The 19,845-nt window shown below is 38.7% G+C and overlaps 3 protein-coding genes across 4 annotated transcripts; 1 reads left to right on the plus strand and 2 right to left on the minus strand.

Annotated features, from left to right (window-relative positions):
- Positions 1-2,764: 2,764 nt before the first annotated feature.
- LOC116315638 (myeloid-associated differentiation marker homolog) lies at positions 2,765-4,191 on the minus strand. The gene has a single exon (XM_031733981.2). It carries the CDS (start codon positions 4,010-4,012, stop codon positions 3,149-3,151), a length of 864 nt encoding a protein of 287 aa, XP_031589841.2. The 5' UTR covers positions 4,013-4,191; the 3' UTR covers positions 2,765-3,148.
- A 1,815-nt stretch (positions 4,192-6,006) lies between these two features.
- On the minus strand, positions 6,007-7,538 carry LOC116315639 (myeloid-associated differentiation marker-like). Its single transcript, XM_031733982.2, has 2 exons — positions 7,101-7,538; positions 6,007-6,692 (listed from the first exon to the last, which is right to left on the minus strand). The coding sequence occupies exons 1-2, from the start codon at positions 7,365-7,367 to the stop codon at positions 6,132-6,134; spliced, it is 828 nt and encodes a 275-aa protein (XP_031589842.1). The 5' UTR covers positions 7,368-7,538; the 3' UTR covers positions 6,007-6,131.
- A 6,140-nt stretch (positions 7,539-13,678) lies between these two features.
- On the plus strand, positions 13,679-18,966 carry LOC116315654 (cell death-inducing p53-target protein 1-like). 2 transcript variants are annotated; one of them, XM_031734008.2, is made up of 6 exons: positions 13,679-13,925; positions 14,041-14,088; positions 16,579-16,777; positions 16,998-17,039; positions 18,104-18,248; positions 18,342-18,966. In XM_031734008.2, exons 3-6 carry the CDS (start codon positions 16,594-16,596, stop codon positions 18,445-18,447), a joined length of 477 nt encoding a protein of 158 aa, XP_031589868.1. In that variant the 5' UTR covers positions 13,679-13,925; positions 14,041-14,088; positions 16,579-16,593; the 3' UTR covers positions 18,448-18,966. The 2 variants fall into 2 exon arrangements, with proteins under 2 accessions (XP_031589868.1, XP_031589867.1); XM_031734007.2 differs by having other exon boundaries at positions 13,680-14,088.
- Positions 18,967-19,845: the final 879 nt, after the last annotated feature.

Consider the following 19,845-nt stretch of genomic DNA (forward strand, 5'->3'; position numbering starts at 1 on the left):
GAGCTGCATTTGGTGAAACTAGAGAAGAAGAAGAACTCAGCAAGGGACCGCCAGCAGAACCAGATACAGGGTCTGCTGTGATTGGTTACACAGTAAGGAAAAGATTAGCTGGAGAACAGCATAGAGACCAGGAACAAGAAACACACTGTAGGTGTTGGTGACAAATGTATTCATCAACAGCCAAAACTCCTTAGTAACAACTTAATAAAGCTGACAAATACAGCACTAAAAATGTTGCAAGAACTGTGTAGAATATTTATTATACCTTTGCAAACACATGGGATTTAAAGTGTTACTAAGCAGGGATGTATCCAGAAGGGGGGCATGGGATGGCACCAATCTGTCCTGAAAAATGATTAGCCCTCCCAGGCCCCGACTCCTCCCTGACTGTGTGGTTGCTTTAGGCTGTTGTGAGTTGAGGGGCAAAATGATCGCCGAAATCTCAGTCAGGGAAAATCCTCCAGTGATTTCTTTGGTTACAAGCTATTCTGCACTGACAGTTTGAATGGAAGCGACAGACCTGTGTACAAACACTGCCCAGTTACTCTCTGAGGAGGAGGAGAGAAACTATAAAAAGTTAACTTGAAAGTGGAAAAATTGCACATTTTGAAACAAGTTGCATAAACTACAGGCAAAAATGGCAGTCTACTAACAACCACACCAATCTCTCTGAGGTTTTTTGGTGCACCACCTTCTTTGCAACTGATTTGATCCAGAAACCTCCAGAAACCACAGCCAACCAATCGGGGGTGAATGCACTTGGTTCCCTAGCAACAAGCAAATGAAGCACAAACTTACCTCAGTAGCTCCAACATTAAAGAGATATAAAGACAACAAAAATAAATAATTATGATTCAATAATTTAGTGTATATGATTCTGAGTGAGTATTTTTATGTATTCACTGTGCACTTTGTGCACTATAAGGCTTCTTATTAATACTGTTTGTTCCATTTTTCAAAAGAATAATTCAGCTTAAGATTGTGTTAAATTCTTTTGCATTATGTTTTCCGTGATAGTTTTGTGCTTTAATAATTAAATCTCCTTGAACAGTTGTTTTATGTTATCATCAATTCTTTGTTCTCTTCCGTATTACTTTAGTATTCCAACTAAAAGTTAGAACTAGTTAATAATTACCACTCACTCTGCTGGTATTTAATGAGCAAACACACAGGGAGAATGTGTTGGTTGATTTAACTACACTAAACATAGATGCTTTGAATAGTAAATACAGTCACAAAATACATTTTACTGCAACTCCTTCTAATAAGGAAGGCACTTTTTGGATGTGTTGTACAGTGTACTTTTTCATACCTCTTTTCCCCCCCTGAAGTGGAAGAAACTCATGAACTGCTGATCGTGAGTTGTCCATTGTGTAATCTAAATCAAAGCACACCTTACAGAATCCAATTTACTGTCACGTCTGGCATATATAGACGATTTACTTAAATGTGGTCTTTCCTTCTGACAGACTGACATGAGAAGAAAAGCTAAATTTCCATGCTTCACTTACTCTATTTGACCCAAGCTCACTCACACAGATTGGTATACCGGGCAGCACAATACCTTTGGGATTACAGGTAAGATCTGGATGAAGCTGTTTTAAAAGAATTAACTGAGGTCCTACTTTTTGCTTCCTAGCTTTCCAGGCCTGCCCAGCACATCTCTAAAGAAGAAAGAAAGGGGGAAAAAAGAAAGAAAACACCTTCCAACAAATCCAACTTCATTTTCTTTTTTGGCTTTCCCACGTATCCCACCAAGGTCTGGAAATTTCTTGCCGTCTCACTGCTGTCTCTGCTTCATCGCCGCCTTTAGAAAAAAAAAAAAATCTTTCCCTGTAGTTCTCTCATTTCTTCCAGCCCCATCTCAGTGACAGGTCTGTTTGCCTTTCAGGGTTTATATTTTCCTGTTTGTGCTACACACAAAGGAGTTTGGTTTTATTATATATTTATCTGCAACACTGGCTTGACATTTAGGGAACAAAATGTCCTCTTTATTATATAATTCAGGTGACAAGACCCGAATAGCAGAAAGTCTGGGAACATGGAAACAGTTGTTATTAACTGGATCTAAAAGATGAACATACACGTCAATGTCACACGTTGGTTTGTAGATTACTATTGTTAAAACTAGGACACGTTCATTTTTAAGTAGTTCAGCACAAACAAAATAATACTAGACTTTTGCTTTCATTTTTCTATGCATGATACTTGGTTCTACATGAAGGTAACAATATCGACCTTCACCTTTGAAGGAGATACCATTATCTAAATGTCGATCTGACTGTACTGGCATTTATATTGGCCAGTAAATGAAAATTAAAAAGTAACCAAGGGACTGGAGAAGCACCCATGCAGCACGAGTCTTCATGCCGAGAAGTTTGTCCAGCAGAGGGCATTCAGTAACTTTCTTGTTGGCAACAGGAAAGTTGCCACAAACACAACAACCAGCTGACTGGCCAGAATGTAAACAAGTATATAAACTACAAACAGCAAATGTGCAGTTATTGGCTGAAATCTGTTTACATTTATATCATCCGATATTGGACATCAGACTTTTTAAATCAGCAGATATTGGTATCGGCCTAAACAAATAACATATCAATCAGGCTTTACGCTAACACTCAAGAGTAAAGTACATCAATAACATTTTGTTTTTGTACAGGCCTTCATTTTTTTGAAAAATAACCACCCTGTTTATTATACAATGAAATGTCACTTGTCAAACTCTTCCTTTCATCAGAAAGTTGCGACACCGTCAAGTAAAAAGATGAATGTGAACACACCCACCTTTATTTGGCATATAATTTGACTACACAATGCAGCAGAGCTATAGATGACCTCAACATTATTGCCTGTACTGTTTAATCACCTCAGGATCCAAAGTTCCACTCATTATATTGTTGTATTTGTTTTTTTTTAGATTTTATGACAGTGATACTACAGATCTAATCATTAACTGAGTATGTTTTGGTACTTTACATTTCTTTCATGCAGTTATTTGAGACAGCACTTTAGACTATAATAGACTATATTGGATTCATTTAGCAATAACAACAGCTGTATAACACAAGTTTATAAAAAATTGAAACACTTTTATAACCTTGTTCTATTAAGAGTGATGCAAACACAGAGCATGTTTTGTTTCATATTAGTCTTCACGATTCATGATGCAGAACACAAGACGTATCGAGTACATAGTGTCCAGGGTGTAAACAATAAAGTTAAAGATTGTCATGAAGGTGACCACCACCAGCTTATCCCACGGACAGAAGTGACCACAGTTAGGGGGTCTTTGTTTGTTGTTAGAGAAACTGTAGAGTGGCCAGATCACCATAGCTGTCGTGTACATCACTGCTGCCAAAATGTTATAGACAATCACCACCTTGTCGAAGGAGATCGGCAAGTAGGAGGTCAGCTGTGCGAGGGTGAGCAGGATTATGATGATGGAAAAGATAAAACACAAGGAGTACACAGCCACGCACCACTGGATTCCTGAATTACCAGTGTACTGGCTTCCATCCAGGGACACAAAGATGAGACAGGCAAAGAAGGTCTCCAGCATCTTCATTATCCCCGGCAGCGTGGAGAGGAACCCGCTGGTTTCCCCTCGAGGATAAAGGCGTGTTAAGACCACCTCACCTGCATATGCGGCGAAACAAACCCAGGAGACCACGGCAGCACCAATGGCCCGGTGGCAGGTTTTGCAGGTGAAAAAAGTGGGGTAGATGATGGAGACAATCAGGCACATAAGGCTCGCAAGCATTGCGAAGGCAGTAGTGAAGTCATCCCAGGCGAAAGGTACTTTGCTGTGGACAGTGGTGAACTCCAGGATGACAATCAGAAACGTGAAGAAGAAGCAGAAGCACCAAGTGAACATGCACCACGCCCAGTAGGAAGATGAATAAACTCCTTCTGCTCCCGCCAGGCTAAAACACATGCAAGTGAGGATGACTGCCATTATTCGGATGATCCCCACAGGCTGGGTGAGGGATCGGACATCTACATTCACCATGTCTGGACAGGATGAGTGTCTTTGACCTAAAAATGAGAAAAAAGTCTTCTTTGGTTTTCCAAGTCAGTTTACTGTACTCAGTGTACAGCAAGTCCTTGATTTTGAAACCAGCTTAAATGATAGCAGCTAAAAATATCCATGAAGGCCGGAGCAGGTGCGTTCTTTGAAACAGAAATGCAAGTGGTGGTGCACATTCACTCAGAGCATCCTGGGCTTATCCGAGCTGTTTATGACCCCTGTTTCACGTCATTGATTGGATACTCATTGGGCGTTATCATGTTAGCCTCGCAACCCACAATGGACTCTGGTCTTTGGCACAAACCCAGCTCAGTACAGCATAGTGATGGGGTGCAGGTCATATCCTAGAAAAAAATGCCTTTTATCCTGTAGACTTGATTTATTGCTTCTGGGTAGTTTAAAGAGAGTGCTTGGGGACATTTTTATAGAATAAAAGCTATTAAATTATGTTATTGAGCTTTTAAATTTTAGTGGGGGAGCAGTGGTTCAATCCCTGGCTACTTTGGGCAAAGCACTGAAGACACTGACCTGAGTTTCCTCCATGGTGCATCCATGTGAGTGTTAGCATGAAAGCTAGAAAAGGTGCTATAGAACAAAGTGCGTGTATGAATGTGTGTGAAAGGCTGGATAAATGAGGGTTAGAATAGATAAACTGTTATATAAGTACTCTTCCATTTACTTACACATTGGAAATCATATGACTCATTTACTTAAACATTCATGACATGAATATTTAAAATGCAAAAAAACCTTAAACAAACCACAAAACAAAGAAGCAGAGAAACGTGTACGTTTATGAGAATACAATTAAAAAGAACACACAATCATCATCACTGCACTTTAACACACATATTAATTCTGCAGATGCAGAATGTGGATGTGACCCATGTGGTCTCTTCCTCCCCAGTTCTTCCAGTTTGTAGTTTCTTCCTTTTTAAAAAAATAAATCTCTCAGTTGTTCCCATTTTTGTATGCGGGTTGCTGTACACGATGGGTGAAAGGTTACGCTTCAACCATATATGCTAGTGGTTATCAATTTTATAACTTATACTGTGATAAGCAAACTCGGCTAACCTTGAGCAACTGCTTTTATGGTTCATACGGTTCTTTAAAACAAAACTAATATGGAAAAGTACTTATCCTGTACTTTCCCTTTAAGTAATAGATTTACGAAGGGAAATTTTAACTATGTGACACTGAGTTAAGGTTTGCTTCAACCTTAAAAACTTTAAAATATTTATAAAAATGATGTTTTATTACTGTTTGGACAAAATCCAAATATAATCCAACTGACTTTAGCGCTTTGGATTGAATAAATAAACCTGTTCTGGCAGTAAACGTCCAGTAATCCTTTTCCTGTGTAAACACAAAAGAGGAGCAGTTCGACAGCTCAGCTCATCATCAGCAGTTAAATCATTAGCACAAAACAAAGCAGCTTCTTTCTTTAACAGCTAAAGACTGCCAGGATTTAAAAAAAACAAAACAAAAAACTGTCTTAACTCTGCTCTCTTTTGTTCTCTTTCACTTACTCTTTGATCTCTTTCACCATGATCGAAAAATGGGAGTGGAGTTGTCATCTCGAAACCCATAGCTGTGTGTAATGCAGGATATGCACACTTGGACACACCTTTGCAAACATTCTCAAAGAGGAGTTCAGTATTTAACCATGAAACCATGAAAATGGTATTTATTTAAGATTGGCTCATCATACTTTTTTACCGAGGTGCTAAAACAACCACATGAGTATGTAGGCTTGTTCAATAACCTTCAGTAACCACAATGACTGGATTTTAGTGTTCTTTATCAGGGTGAGATTTGTAAGAAACCGAACTGAATGAGTTTCCTAATCAGTCCTTTTACAGGCTCATAAACCTGAATAAAAAAACCTGAATCAACCACAACTATTTTATGGCTTCAAAAAATGCAAAATCGTATAAAAAAAAAAAAAAAAAAAAAAAAAAGCTGCTCTAATTAATATGAAATCTGCAGCAAAACAAAATGACATAAACCATCATAAAAATAACTATGATACAATCAATCAATCAATCAATCAATCAATCAAAGATAAGTTCACGCTGACTTTTTGGGGTGTTTTTGCAACCTATGTTCTGCTGACGAAGAAGACGAGCTTAAACGAGTAAACTGTATCGACAATGTAAGCAATGAGGTTCAAGCAGGTCATCACAGTAATGACTATGTAAAAATCCCTGTTGCCTAAATTGTTCCTAAAGCTGTAAAATGGCCAAATGACCACAGCTGTGAAGTACATCAGCACTGCCAGCACATTGCACACCGTCAAGACTTTGTCGAAGGGTGCGGGGAAGAGAGAAAGCAGGCGGCCGATGGTAAAAATGATGACGAGGAGGGCAAAAATGAAGCAGATGGAGTAGACGGCAACACACCACTGGAGCCCCGGGAAGTTAGAGTAAAAGGTGAAGTCCAAACAGATGAAGATGATGCAGGCCACAAAGGCCTCTAAAACCTTGAGGAGGCCTGGGATTGTGGAAAGGAATCCACTGATCTCACCAGGTTTGGCCCGGGTAAGCCCCACCTCAACGGCGTAGAGGATGAAGGCCAAGCAGGTCGTGACACTGGCACCAATACCTCTGCCGCAGCTAGAGCAGACGTAGAAATATGGATAGATAACAGCTGCTGTGAACATCTGTGTGAAAGAAAGGGTGGAATTTTTTAAAGATACTCAGAGTTCATTTTGACTGATTTCTTGTGTTTCACTCAGTTTAACTAGTTATAGATTATTGATAAAGCTGCAAAAAAATAAAGCTCTACCATGGGACTTTTAAACTCATCATTTAGGGTGTTGTTGATATGGCTATCTCTAAAAACATAGTTAATCTGCCTCTTATTTTTCATGAAGTAGTTTAATTGTACTTAAAGTAGTTTGAGCCTTATGAAACCTTTAAATTTAAGTTCAGCTTAAAACACTTTTATTTTCTTTAGCAAAGTCTCAGTGGCAATGATCATGAAGAAAGCTGGCTAGTCCTTCATACAACCTGCAGCAATAGCTATAGCAAGAACAGACAAATGACATTAGATAAAAATCGACACATACCATCAGGGTAGCCAACATGGCAAATGCAGCAGTGAAGTCATCCCAGGAGATGGGCAGCTTTGTGTTTAGAGTTGTCAGTTCCAGGAGGAGCACGAGGAAGGTGATGCAGAAGCAGAAACACCAGCTGAACATGCACCAGGCCCAGAAGGACAGAGAAATGTGGCCCAGTGATGCCACCAGGCTGAAGGAGATGCAGGTTAAGACCACTGCCAGTATCCTTAAAATGCCCACCGGTGCTGTGAGTGTCTTGAAGTCCACCGTAACCATGCTGACTGTAAGCCGTTAGACAGATTACAGCTGGATCTATCGTTAATTTAGCACCTCTTCTATTTTTCTCACTTCAAAATTATTATGCTATGCTAGAAGCTGTTTGGTTTCTGTCTCAGCAGAAATGCTGTCGAATGTAACTGAAGGTATGTGGAAACTGCAGCCGCTCCCTCCTTGCCTCCCATCCAAAGCTGCAGAAATGTATGACATTCACATTTGCTTATCACTGTAGAAGGGTTGGTTTATTGACTAAGCTGTTAGGTATAACAGGAACTACACCTGCTGACACAGGACCCAGACTTCTCTATTCACCCTATTGCTCATCCATTACGAATTCTAAATTAGTGGCATGTCCAGCCCTTAACAGCTTAAATCTGTTAATATGTTACAAGAAGCTGAGGAAATGGTCCTTAGCAACATGGTATATGGTTTTATCTACAGATGTAAAGTAAGATTATTTCAAAGAAATATGAATGAGTTGCTTGATATTGTGAAAAAAATACTTCTGTTTATCTGAATAATTTAAAAAAAGATCCGAGTTACTGCAAAGAAAACCAACATTCAAGATTTACAGCAAGTGCAGCAAGTAACTGTCAGCTGCTGACACAAACAAGCACCTTTGGCAATTCTTGCACAGTTGTTAGTGCACGACACAAACCTTATTTTTGTGCAACTTATACAAATTATTTAACCTTTTAATATGGACAATACTTATAGCCTGTGGATGGAGTCAGTGTTCAGTAATGTTGTTTATCGGTCAGTGAAGTCCCATCTTGAAGCCTCGAGTTTTGCATCGGCATCTAAGGGTTTGGAAACAGAATGTTATGAATAATGTGTACTAAAATCAGGAACAGAGGGACAGTGCACTACAGTACAAAAAAATCCACCATCAATAACACATGCAAGTCATTATCTAACAACACTAAACAGGACCATAAGTCACTGAACAAACATCATGCTGCACCAGAAAAAGAACTGCAAGTAGAGACTGAGACCTCTTTCTACAATTGTAAGATAAATAACCCTTTAATGCCAAGTGCCCCCACCACCACCCGAAAAACTTAAATAAATTGCACAAAGCTTTTTAAAGCAATAAATTGCATTAACTTCTGGATGTAGCAAATATAATACATGTTAAAACTCATATATGCAAATTAATATTTAATTTCCCAATTTAAAACAAGTGGCTAGTCAAGAAAATATTAATTAAACGAAAAAGAACTTCCTGTCAATTCAAGTTTTGTAGGGTTAAAGTTTAGACCGTTTAAATAGGGTTCATGAAGTGAGCTTCAACACAGTCAAACTTATTTCTATAACCAACACAGTCACCCCCTGTTGGCACTGAGAAAGAGCTTAAGCCAATTTCACATTAGCTTCATTTTTCAGAGCCAGAGAAAACATCCATCTTTATATACAGTCTATGGGTAAAACAGTGGAGAGTTAACTAATCCTATAAAACCTCAGTTACTTAACTGATAACAAAAATGTTAGAAGCTGATGTTGCTTATTTTGATTATTTTTATGCTTTTGAATTCATTCGTGCTGCTTATGTAGCTCACAAACAACTCAGTTTTCAGTAGAAATTAAGAGGGTAAATAGCAGCCAGGTGTGGATAATTAGATGCCTGTATTATCTGATCTTCAGATAGAGCACCTGTAGAAAAGCAGAAATTTTGTTGCTAGTCTGGAGCAATGCCATATCACAGACTTCTCTGGACTAAATAGATATGGAAGGGTTTCCAGCGAAAAGCCTCTTCTCTCTAAAAACAACATGGCAGCTCAGATTAAGTCTGTAAAGTTGCAAATGAACAAACCATAAAGCTTCTGGTACAATGTCCTTTGGACAGATGTGACCAAAGTGGAGATGTAAAGCCATGCACAGCGAAACATTTGGCGAAAACCAAACATAGCATACCAGCACTACAGCAACTCCTCATACCAGCTGTTAGGCAGGGTGGTGGAGCGGTCATGATTTTGGCTTGTTTTGTGGCTAAAGAACCCGGGCAGCTTGCATTCATTGAGTTGTGAGGTCATCTACCAACAGTTAAAACTTGCCCATAATGCAACAGGGCAATGAACACAAGCACTGCAGCAAATCTACAACAAAATGTCTAAAAAAGGAAAGAATCAAGGTTCTGCAATGGTTGAGTCAAAGACCAGACCTCATCCTCACTGAAATGCTGCGGTGGGACCTTAAGTGAGCCGTGGATTAAGGAATGCCTGCAAAATTCAACAAAGTTGTAACGAAGAGAGGGCAAAGTTCCACCATGATGCAGGACACTGATTAGTCACTGAGAAGTTATATGACTTCAAGTCATGAATTCATACTGAAAGTGACTTCAATTTATTGCTGCTAAAGGTTGTTTTACAAGCTACTGATTCATGGGGAGCTCAGGACTGCATGGATTGTAGATGAAAGATTTTATGGCCAACTTTTGTGTTGAAATAGTGCAGGATTGGCACACAGCACAGAGCTACTATTTTAACTCTGACTCATCCCTTAAATATTTGTTCTGAATACTACATAAAACCATCGATTCAGTTCTCACCTCTCCCCTATAATAATCTCTTACAACAACTATACTTTATAACTAAGGTTACAGAGTCTTTCACTTTACATGGGACAGTGCAGTTTTATGACTTTACCCCCCACTGCTCATCCTGAGACACTGCTCCGTATTTTTATTGGCTCTAGTTTACAAAAGTCAACACATAAGACTCTCACAAGAAATGTGTGGCTGAAAGAGAGATCCCTACTGATGACAGAACAGAACAGAGGCTACAACAACAGCTAATAGTTATATCAGATACTGGGGTACACATTTAAAACAAATATCACATAACAACACAAAATAACAAACTTTAGCTTCGATTTCTGAGTTAAACAAGTGGTGTGTAAACTGGTCCTTCACATGATTGATACCAAACTTATAACTTACACACTTCATTTGTTTATTTTTATCCCAGATATGTGAAAAGACGACCTCTTACTCTTGTAATGCGCACCAGTCAGAGTCCTGGCCCCACAATAAGCATCTTAGAAATGGGAGAAATGCTGAATACAGTAAACTGACATTTAATGTTTCAAAGTTTATTCCTCTAAAAGTAGAGGAAATAGACCAATAGCAAACTATTTGAAATAAATATAAATATATAATAATATGGAATTGTGCTGATAAGAGAGACTATCCAGGCATGGCCACTTTAGCCCCAACAGGAAAGATAACTTGACTTATTTGTCTTTATCAGGTCACGTTCCCTGAAACTTGCATATGCAGTAGTACAAGCTACTGTGAATGCTGATTAAACTGAGACCTGAACTTGGCCTACATCCTTAAACCATCGGTCTTTCCAATGCACAGCTGGAGTACTTTAGTGACAGCAAAAAAAGTGTGATTGTTTAAAAATGGATGTGGGAGCAACCCTGTGACTTGAGTGCGTTTATCATTATTCTCAATTTCAAAAAAATTCCCCTCAAAACTAGAAATCTGAATCACAAAAACGTAGCGGAACTAAAGACGACATCTGTAAAAAATGACACATACCCACCCAAATACATTACCACAAATCAACCGTCTCTCTTACACGGTTAGCCTACACAGACTGCAGGAAGTTTCAGTCTGAGATGACAGCTCACAGCATGACAATAGAATGAAAACCAATGAAAACGAAGGCCAAACATGGAGCAACAAGAATGATCGCTGGGTCAAGTTAGGTCGCAGCATTCCCACTATTCACCACTTATCGTTGAAAAGCACCCAGGGGTACGGTCATAGGCCACAAAGTGCTCAAATGTTCTCGAAATGGAAAAAGACACAAATCACTGGGGATTTCGTTTGTTTCTAGAGATGGTGGAGGAAACAATATCAAGCTCTGTGAAACTGTGTCAGTGTGGCTTTCGAAAAATGTGCAGCTTAAACCAATCACTGCCAGCCATGTACCAAGAGCAGGCAAATAAACCCCAACACCCACCCAGCATGTGTTTGTATTAGACGTGTGAGTGAGGGGAAGGAAGAGGAACCACGAGCTGATTTGTTCTTAGAACAGAAACAAACACTTATGCTTGCTGGCCATGAGTCCCATGGCTGGGCCTGAGTTCTGAGGTCACAAACGTGGACACAAATCTGTGCAAACGTTCCCTGGGAGTTGCCTTCTGCCCTGCTCTGCTGTTGATGGATGCTGTAATCCTAAATTAACCTTGGTGTCAAGAGTGTTTGCAAGATGTCTGAATATATACTTAAGTAAAGGAACACCACACTATTTTTCTAATTTTGTTTTGACATATTTTCCTTTACTGTTTTTTGTATGTATGAAAGTAATTGATCTTACTTTGTTTAAAACTAGAGCAACTTCCATTTGTGGTTCAATTTGATGACTAAACTTTTCCAACACTGTTTTATGATCTGTACACTATAATGTTTTGATAGAGCTCTTATCTGTATTTTCCTGGGCAGACTTAATCAGTGTTGTGAGAATATGCACTGAATGAAGTAATGTAGTGGTTTGTGCATTCACCTTCACAAGAAAAAGATCACTGATTTAACCCCAGGGGGAGACATAAATACCTTCCACGTTGCATCTGATGAAAAAAAAAAAATTGCATTTAGTGAATAGGTTCACTGCAAGACTTCCTGTGTGATTATGACAGACACTATGAATCAGTTGTTGCAACATGGGTGGAAGTTAAAGGGGTTAAATTCACTTTTCCCTCGGAATAATATATACCATGCCCTAACTTTCAGAAAGTAAATTAAAATAAAATAAAATAAAACAAGGCATTAGTTTTTGTCTTTATTTTTAATCAAAAACAAGCTGCAGCTACTTGTCCAGTATAAAAATGTGAAACACTTGCCACATTCAGACCCGTAGTGCTAGATTAGAGTGTCCTATACATGTCTGGCTCCTCTCACTCCTTTTCTGTTGCAAAAGAAAACCAATATTACTCTCTAGTCTGCGTGGGCACAGACATAGAGAGCCCAAAGACATCCTTAATGGGTTAACTATTGTAAATGTGAATGTGAGCTTGAAAGCTTGGCTGTCTCTATGTGTTAGCCCTGTAACAGACTGGTGCCCTGTGCAGACTCCACCCAGCCTTTTACTCTCCAACAGCAAGCATAGGCTCCAGCTCACCTGTGGCCCTGAGTAATGAAGGAAATGGATGGATGGACTTCAAGATTAGCATATAATACAGTTTACAGTATGCAAACTTTTGTTTAAGGTTAATGAGAATCATTCTTCTGCTTAAAGCAAACTACTGTTTTGTTTGATGGCAGGAAACATGAACATTTCCTATATTAAAGCCTGATATCCCACTAGTTTTAAGCCTGGAATTGATTCCGAAGAAATACCGATCTATGTTGCAATTACTGGATGCTTGAGATACTCTTTGTGTGCTGGCGCACTCTCCAGTCTGAATGATGCTTGAACTGCTCCCAAAGTTTAGAGGAAAGAAAAAACACTGTTGTAACACTGGAATTATGCTGACCTCTAGTGGTCATAAATTGAAAGCAGACACTGGAAGTCTGGCTCTGAGTTCAGGCCAGCACCTCCCATGTCCAGCTGCATTCATACATGGACACTGCAGTCCAATTCCAGAAGTGATGAGTAATGTTATTGTAACAGTCCCGTGAACCTCTCAGTGTCCTTTCCTGAATATCGCAAGACCTCTGTGTGTCAAAGTCATGTGTTGAGAGGGTAAATGGAAGCAAACACAAAGATGTGGAAGTAAATGTACGACACTGAAATGGTCATGCAGGAAATGAGAAACAAATATTCATGTAAAAGCACGTAGCACCTGAGAGGAAAGTGGAACAGGATCATTTTCAGTCCTTCCCAACAAACCAGAGATGAGATCCAGTTGCAATAAAATAAAGAAGACATTCAAAACATTTTCTAAATGTGTGATTTACTTATTTATAGCACATTATTAGCACATTCAAACTGTTTTGGAAGATTAAGAAATTCCCTTCTCTCATTCTGCTTCTAAAGAGCAAGGCTGGATATGTAAGAAAATATGGTCACATAAGTTTTCATTTACTGAGCAGACTGAGGAAGTCAAAACCACAGGAAACCACAGATGTACGCAAAAAAAAAAGAGAGAAAACAAAAGCTGTACAATGCATAGATTGGCTTACACAACAAAAGTCTCAAAAAATAGCAAAACAAAAACGGTACACATGAAAAGAAATCTTGTTTCTTGATCCCCTGTTGTTAAGTGGGATGATTCATGCTGTTATCGGACTCTGTGCGTGCATAGTTTTTTTAAACACGTAGGCAGGGCTGTAGACACCGACTAAAACTGATAAGAAAAATTTTGGTAAACAAGGAAGACTTTATTCTCAGCAGCGGCACACGCTCTTCCTGTCTTTTTATATTTGTGCTCATATGTCTTATGGCTGTGCTTTTATGGGTCGTTTAAACAATAACTGAGCCAACAGGGTAGTGCTTTTCTTCATTTTTTTTCTTCTGACACACCCAGTTACACATGAGGGGAGGGGGCAGCGAACAGGGAAACAGAGAGTGAAGACTAACACATCCACAGCTCAAAAGCCTTCCAAAGGTGACAGAGGAAATACGCTTCTTCTTTGTTTTTTTTACAAAATTTTGTAGCAGCCGTGTCTATCGGTACTCTGTATGGACCTTCCTGTTGTGGTTTTACTGTGTTTCCCCTTCAGGCACTGACAGAGAGCTCCAGGAGAAAGCTTTTTTTGGTGAGATAAGAGGTAAGTTAATGTTGTTTTACATTTATAGTCACATGAGGATGAGGTTTCTTCCTGGTTCATAGTTAGACTGCCTGTTTTTTATATATTTTTTAGACGGTAATGGACAGAAATGGGGAAAAAAAAGGTATTTCTTTTGTTGTTATGCTTCCTAGCTTCATCAACACTAACCCTTATTTAGAAAGAACATTCAAACAAAACAGGATGAGGCGCACAGGGTGTGCTCGGGGGAATGACAGTGCCTCATTAGTGTATGTGGCTCGTAGCTCTCTGTAATTGATTTAAGATGGATTTAGAGCAGGATACAGAAAGGCTTGCTTGGACTGACTGGGCCTCTTTCCTACCACACTGACCAGCCCACGGTACACAATGTAGGCTCTGTATTATAAAAAGAGACTAAGACCAGCAATCTGTAGTCAATGTACAACAGGACTCAAACTGAGTAAAGTGCATTCAAACCGGATTTCTATTGCATCATTGCTCACAAGCTAAGTAAATATGTTACACAGTAGCATAGCTTCCCTATTGTTACTTTCCTGTTTGGTACTTCAGTTGATTTCAGCTCTATGTAACAGTCATTTTGTGGATTAAGCTTTATTTTTATAAAATACAAAACACTGATAAAGTTAAAACCACAAAAAACAAAAAACAACATAAAACACACCAACTATATGAGCAACCCGTCTTAGTTCAGTTTTTTTCATAGTATTTTATACAAAATTGTAACATTCAGGAAGAACGTTTTTGGAGGCATTTTACTTGAACCCTTGAAAAACACTCAGTAAATATTACTTTTTTATCATTAAGGTTTTTACTTATGTTGGAGGGAGTATTTCTTTGTTATTAGTACTTCAGATGACTGCGCTATATATGCTATGGAAAGGTACCCACCTTTACCCACTTCCTGATTTCTTATTTTTTTTGCATATTTGTCACATTTACATGTTTCAAATCATTAAACACATTTTAATATTAGACAGATATAACTTTTAAAATAATGATTTTGTTTATAAAGGGAATAAAGTTCTCCAAAACTACCTGTACCTGTATGAATAAGCTGTCTGATGATGTGAAATTGGCTAAAAACCCTCAAAAAGCAACACATCATGCCATGCAACAGCTATGAAACAGTCATCTTTCATTCTGGGTTACAAAGCTATTTCTAAGGCCTTTGGAGCCTTTTTCCACAAACGGAAAAATTCACTTTGCCAAGAAACATGCTGATGATCCTCGAGACTTATGGGAAATGTCATATTTCACACCAAGAGTCAAACATGGTGGTGGTAGTGTGGTGGTGGTCTAAGGCTGCTTTTCTGCTTCAGGTTGACTTGCTGTAATTGATGGAAACATGAATTCTGCTCTCTACTAGAAAATCCTAAAGGAGAATTTCCAGGTCAGCTCGTGCCCTGAAGCTCAAGGCAATAAAGATTATTGCCCAGTCTAGTCAAAGTCCAGACTTAAATCCAGTTGAGATGCTTTGGTGTGGCCTTAAACAGGCTATTCATTTTAGAAACCCTCCAATGAGGCTAAATTAAAACAATTGTGCTAAGAAGAGTTGGCCAAAATTTCTCCACAGTGCTGTGAAAGACTCATTTCCGGTTATCTCAAATGCTTGATTGCAGTTCCTGCTGCCAAGGGTGGCACAACCAGTTGTTAGGTTTATGGGGCAGTTACTTTTCACACACAACCACGTAGGTTTCCATTTACTTAATAGATGAAACCATCTTTTCTTTTTCTTTAACTGAGGTCATTTTCAGGAGTTACTATGTCAATTGTCAACCCAACTTCCCAGTTTTCATTCACTTTCACTACTCTGTGTTACTGGTTGACCTACTTCCTCATTGTATACCCAGTCTGAACTTACTGCACAGCACCAGACACATTATTTGGCAGCTAAAGAATCAAACCAAAGCCAACACTGGACACACATTAATCAGGCATACATTTAAGGTAAATATTTATAATATAAACTACAGAAAAACTACAACAAACCCCCAAAAGAGTGTGAATCTTGGATTTCTGTTTACGTATCTAAGCCACTGCCAATGTGTTGAGTTGAATTCTTGTGGTTACAGATTGGAGGACCTCTGAACATAGTTTTTGTGCTACACTGGGTAACCTGTGCAGTATTTCATTTGTGCCACTTTTAATGAGATCAGTATCTGAGCAATAGTCAGATACTAACCTCATAAACCATTAGAAGGATATCAGTCACTGGAAATATTTATGTGATGCTGTGGTTAGCTTTTAAAAAGCTTTAGCTCACACCTACATCTGCTAATGTTTCCTCTGAAACCATATAACTGGTTGTCACACACACCTTTGCACAAACAAATGCAATGAATATTTTGCCTCCTATTTGCATTGGACAAAGCAAATTAAAAGTTGCCTGTAACTCATTGAAAGTGACACAAATCTCAAATACTGTGTTACAGTGCCAGAAAACTTAGATCAACACGTCTTAAGTTTTTATTTGCACTTATTCAATTTCAGTTTACATTTCTGAAGATGGAAAAAGGATATCCACCACAGGAATCAGCTCCACCTTACCCCGGCCCACCCTTGGACTATGGACAAGGAATGCCTCAGCCAGGGATGTATCCTCAACCAGGGACGTACCCTCAACCAGGGACGTACCCTCAACCAGGGATGTACCCTCAGCCAGCACCTTCCCCTCCAGGATATCAGCCAGGTCTGTGTCTGCGCTCACAACTTAGATTCCTGCTTTTTATAGCAAAATATTCTAATACGCCTTTGTTGTTATGTGTTTGCTTATATACACAAATGAAAGAGATTAAAGATTAAAGAGATAAATTATAGAGTGACAGTTCTCTTCAAACAGTATACTAAAGTACTTATTTACGTATGTATATTCGTTCCTGTTGTGATGACTTGCGTACTTTGTTTAACAGGCGGTGTTTTTGCTCCTGTACCGGCTGCACCTGTCACAACAGGTGAGGCAACCTGATCCTGTAAAGTACACCTACGTGTCTTTGTATCATTTCTCAGAACTCTTGCATGCAAATATGGGAAAATAAAAACATTAAAAGGTTAAAGTGTAACTTCTCACAGCTGTTAAAAAGCTGTTAAAAAAATGAATGTGCATCTGCTCCAGTGTGTAAAGTGAACAGAGCTGCCTCTGTAGACACTGGCTGAAATTCTTGGTCTCATTTCAAACTGATGTGAAGAATAGGCTTGTTTGTAGCCTCTCTACAGGGGGAAAAAAAAAACAATTGTTCAGAGTTCACCCCATGTGCAGCCACATCCTGAGTCCTGCCTTTTGAAAAAGATGCATAAGAATTCACTCCAAAGCCACATTTGTGTGTTAAACACATGTAAAACATTAACCATGTCACAGTTATACAGTTATATACTACTACTAATACTAGTAGTCTTCTACTTCTAGACTATATTACTAGTCTATGCTATGCTGGACATCTGCTACTAGAAACCTTGGTGCTTGGATGGCTCATTACTTTAAAATACAAGACAACAGTCAGGCTTTGTTATAAAAAAAAAAGACCTTTTTTCACCCACAACTTACTACTGCAACCACTACTGCTTGCTACTGGCACCCTCCAGTGGTGATGTCGAGTCTTAGCTGTTGATACAAGGGAAGGATGGGGAACACATTTCCCACTGACTTAAGTAATGCAAGTGAAGGGTCACACACTTGATGAATGATTTGAACCCACATTGGGTTTGGTTATAGTTAAGTAATAGTAGCAGTATGGGCCAGCAGCAGGAAGTTGGCTTGAGATTAATCAATATAAGGTGGCTCCTTATGGAAGTTTTGAGGGTTGTTTGGTTTTCCTTTGCAGGCTGGTTCTGGTCATCAACCTGCATCTTGCAAATGTCTGTTGCAAGATGCACAATCATGAGATCCTCACTGCCAGCTTGATAGTAGTTTAAAGCCACTCTATGAAGCTCTACAAAGTGCTTTGAATTTAAAAATGGAAACAAAAGTTAATGGGAATAAACACCTTTGTTTTGTGTTTTACACATTTCTGTTCCTCAGTGACTAACATTGTAGTAACACCGAGGCTACAGGATGTTCCTGGACAAACTGTGTGTCCTCACTGCCATCAGGCAGTGATCACCAGGACACAACACACACCGGGCCTGCTGACGTGGGCTATTTGTGGAGGCCTCGCCTTCTTTGGGTAAATACAACCATTTAGTTAGAGGATTTTCAAACTAAAGCTCTAAAAGTGCATTACAATTACAACATTACAACTGCTTGTTTCCACCTACAGGTGTTTTCTTTGCTGCTGTATCCCATTCTGCATTGATTCGTGTCAAGATGTGGAGCACCACTGTTCATCCTGTGGCAGAGTCATCTACGTTTATAAGCGAATGTGAATCATTTGATGGCTCTTACCCACTTGACTATGACAGAAATCAATGGAAGATTTTTAAATCAAGAGATTCAAGCCAAACGACGTACCAATAAATACTTTTTTCAGCTGCATGTTGTACTTATGAGTTTTTCTCCTTTGCTCAGATGTGAATCTGGGAGGTTGCTCACGCTGTAATTCAGTACTTAGACATTATATTATTTTGAGATAAATAATCATTCTGTTTATACACCAGATAAATTTGCAATATTACAAATACAAAAATTAAATCTGTAAATACTAATAGATTATATTTTTTTCATAACCTTCTTTGTATATTTTTGTCACATAATTTTATGCCACTGATTACACGATATTTTATATGTATCATCTTTATTGTTTATTTTCTGTTAGTATACCTAGTTTTGTATTGCAATACTTGTAATGCACTTTGAATTATTTAGACACCTAAACTCTTAAACTTATTTCCAAATTATTTCTGTGTAACCAGCAAAACTCGGACAATAAAGACATATGCGTGGAATATTGTTATGTGGCAATTAATTACAAGGATAAATGAGTGTGTTTGGGAGACTAATTTCATCATTGATCTGATGTTGGAATCATCCTGAAAAAACAACACATGGTTTTGTTTTGTTTGACTGCGGTTTGACTGTGTGATTAAGTGTCTGTCTGACACATAACACACACGATTAAGGAATAAACAAACAAACTATTTAACTGATTTTCAATTTTGCACTTTATTTTGAAGGTAAGTTAAATTATTTGAATTAACTTGTGAGAAAAGGGCTAGGGTAAAGTCATTAAAGTAATTAATGACTTGAAAAAATTCAAGTATGCTGTGCAATCATTCCACCCCAGAGAAAACACCAGCTAAAACCATCTGAAGTAGTTCTAGTGGTAATATGAGCGTTGCGAGCTGTAAGTCCCCCAATGGCTCCAGTAGATTCCAGGTACAATATTGGAGGCCTCTCTCCAGAAGAGTGCAGTCACAGGAATAGCTAAGATACTGTGCAGAAACGTAGGGAGCTTAAGGTTGACACACACACACACACACACACACACACACACACACACACCCTCTACATGCTGTACACCATAGGACGTGTTATGACGACATGTAAAGCATGTGGAGTAAGATAAGGAAAAATGCATTTTAAATAAAACATGTGACAAGAAAATGGAAAAATTTTCTATGTAGTTGGCAACAAAGAAAGTGAAACTCAAACATTTACTTTAGTGAAACGAGAGAAGCAAAAGGCGTGAGGTTTTTCCTCTGGTACAACGTTTGAGGTTAGGAGGCTGAAAAATGTTCAGTACAACTTCCTGTTTTTGTCTTGAACTTAATAAGTTTTAATTAAACTTTTTATGAAATTGAAACCATCTTTAATGGTTGTAACTA

This window comes from Oreochromis aureus, linkage group 4, assembly GCF_013358895.1.
Source record: "Oreochromis aureus strain Israel breed Guangdong linkage group 4, ZZ_aureus, whole genome shotgun sequence".
In the NCBI taxonomy this organism is placed as follows: domain Eukaryota; kingdom Metazoa; phylum Chordata; class Actinopteri; order Cichliformes; family Cichlidae; genus Oreochromis; species Oreochromis aureus.

Excerpts from the sequence above, each read along its gene's own strand:
- LOC116315638 (XM_031733981.2), bottom strand. The coding sequence starts at position 4,012 with ATGGTGAATGTAGATGTCCGATCCCTCACCCAGCCTGTGGGGATCATC.
- LOC116315639 (XM_031733982.2), bottom strand. The coding sequence starts at position 7,367 with ATGGTTACGGTGGACTTCAAGACACTCACAGCACCGGTGGGCATTTTA. Across the intron at positions 6,693-7,100 it reads CCATGTTGGCTACCCTGATG|ATGTTCACAGCAGCTGTTAT; the intron begins GTATGTGTCGAT and ends TCTTTCACACAG.
- LOC116315654 (XM_031734008.2), top strand. The coding sequence starts at position 16,594 with ATGGAAAAAGGATATCCACCACAGGAATCAGCTCCACCTTACCCCGGC. Across the intron at positions 16,778-16,997 it reads CCCTCCAGGATATCAGCCAG|GCGGTGTTTTTGCTCCTGTA; the intron begins GTCTGTGTCTGC and ends TTTGTTTAACAG. Across the intron at positions 18,249-18,341 it reads GGAGGCCTCGCCTTCTTTGG|GTGTTTTCTTTGCTGCTGTA; the intron begins GTAAATACAACC and ends TTCCACCTACAG.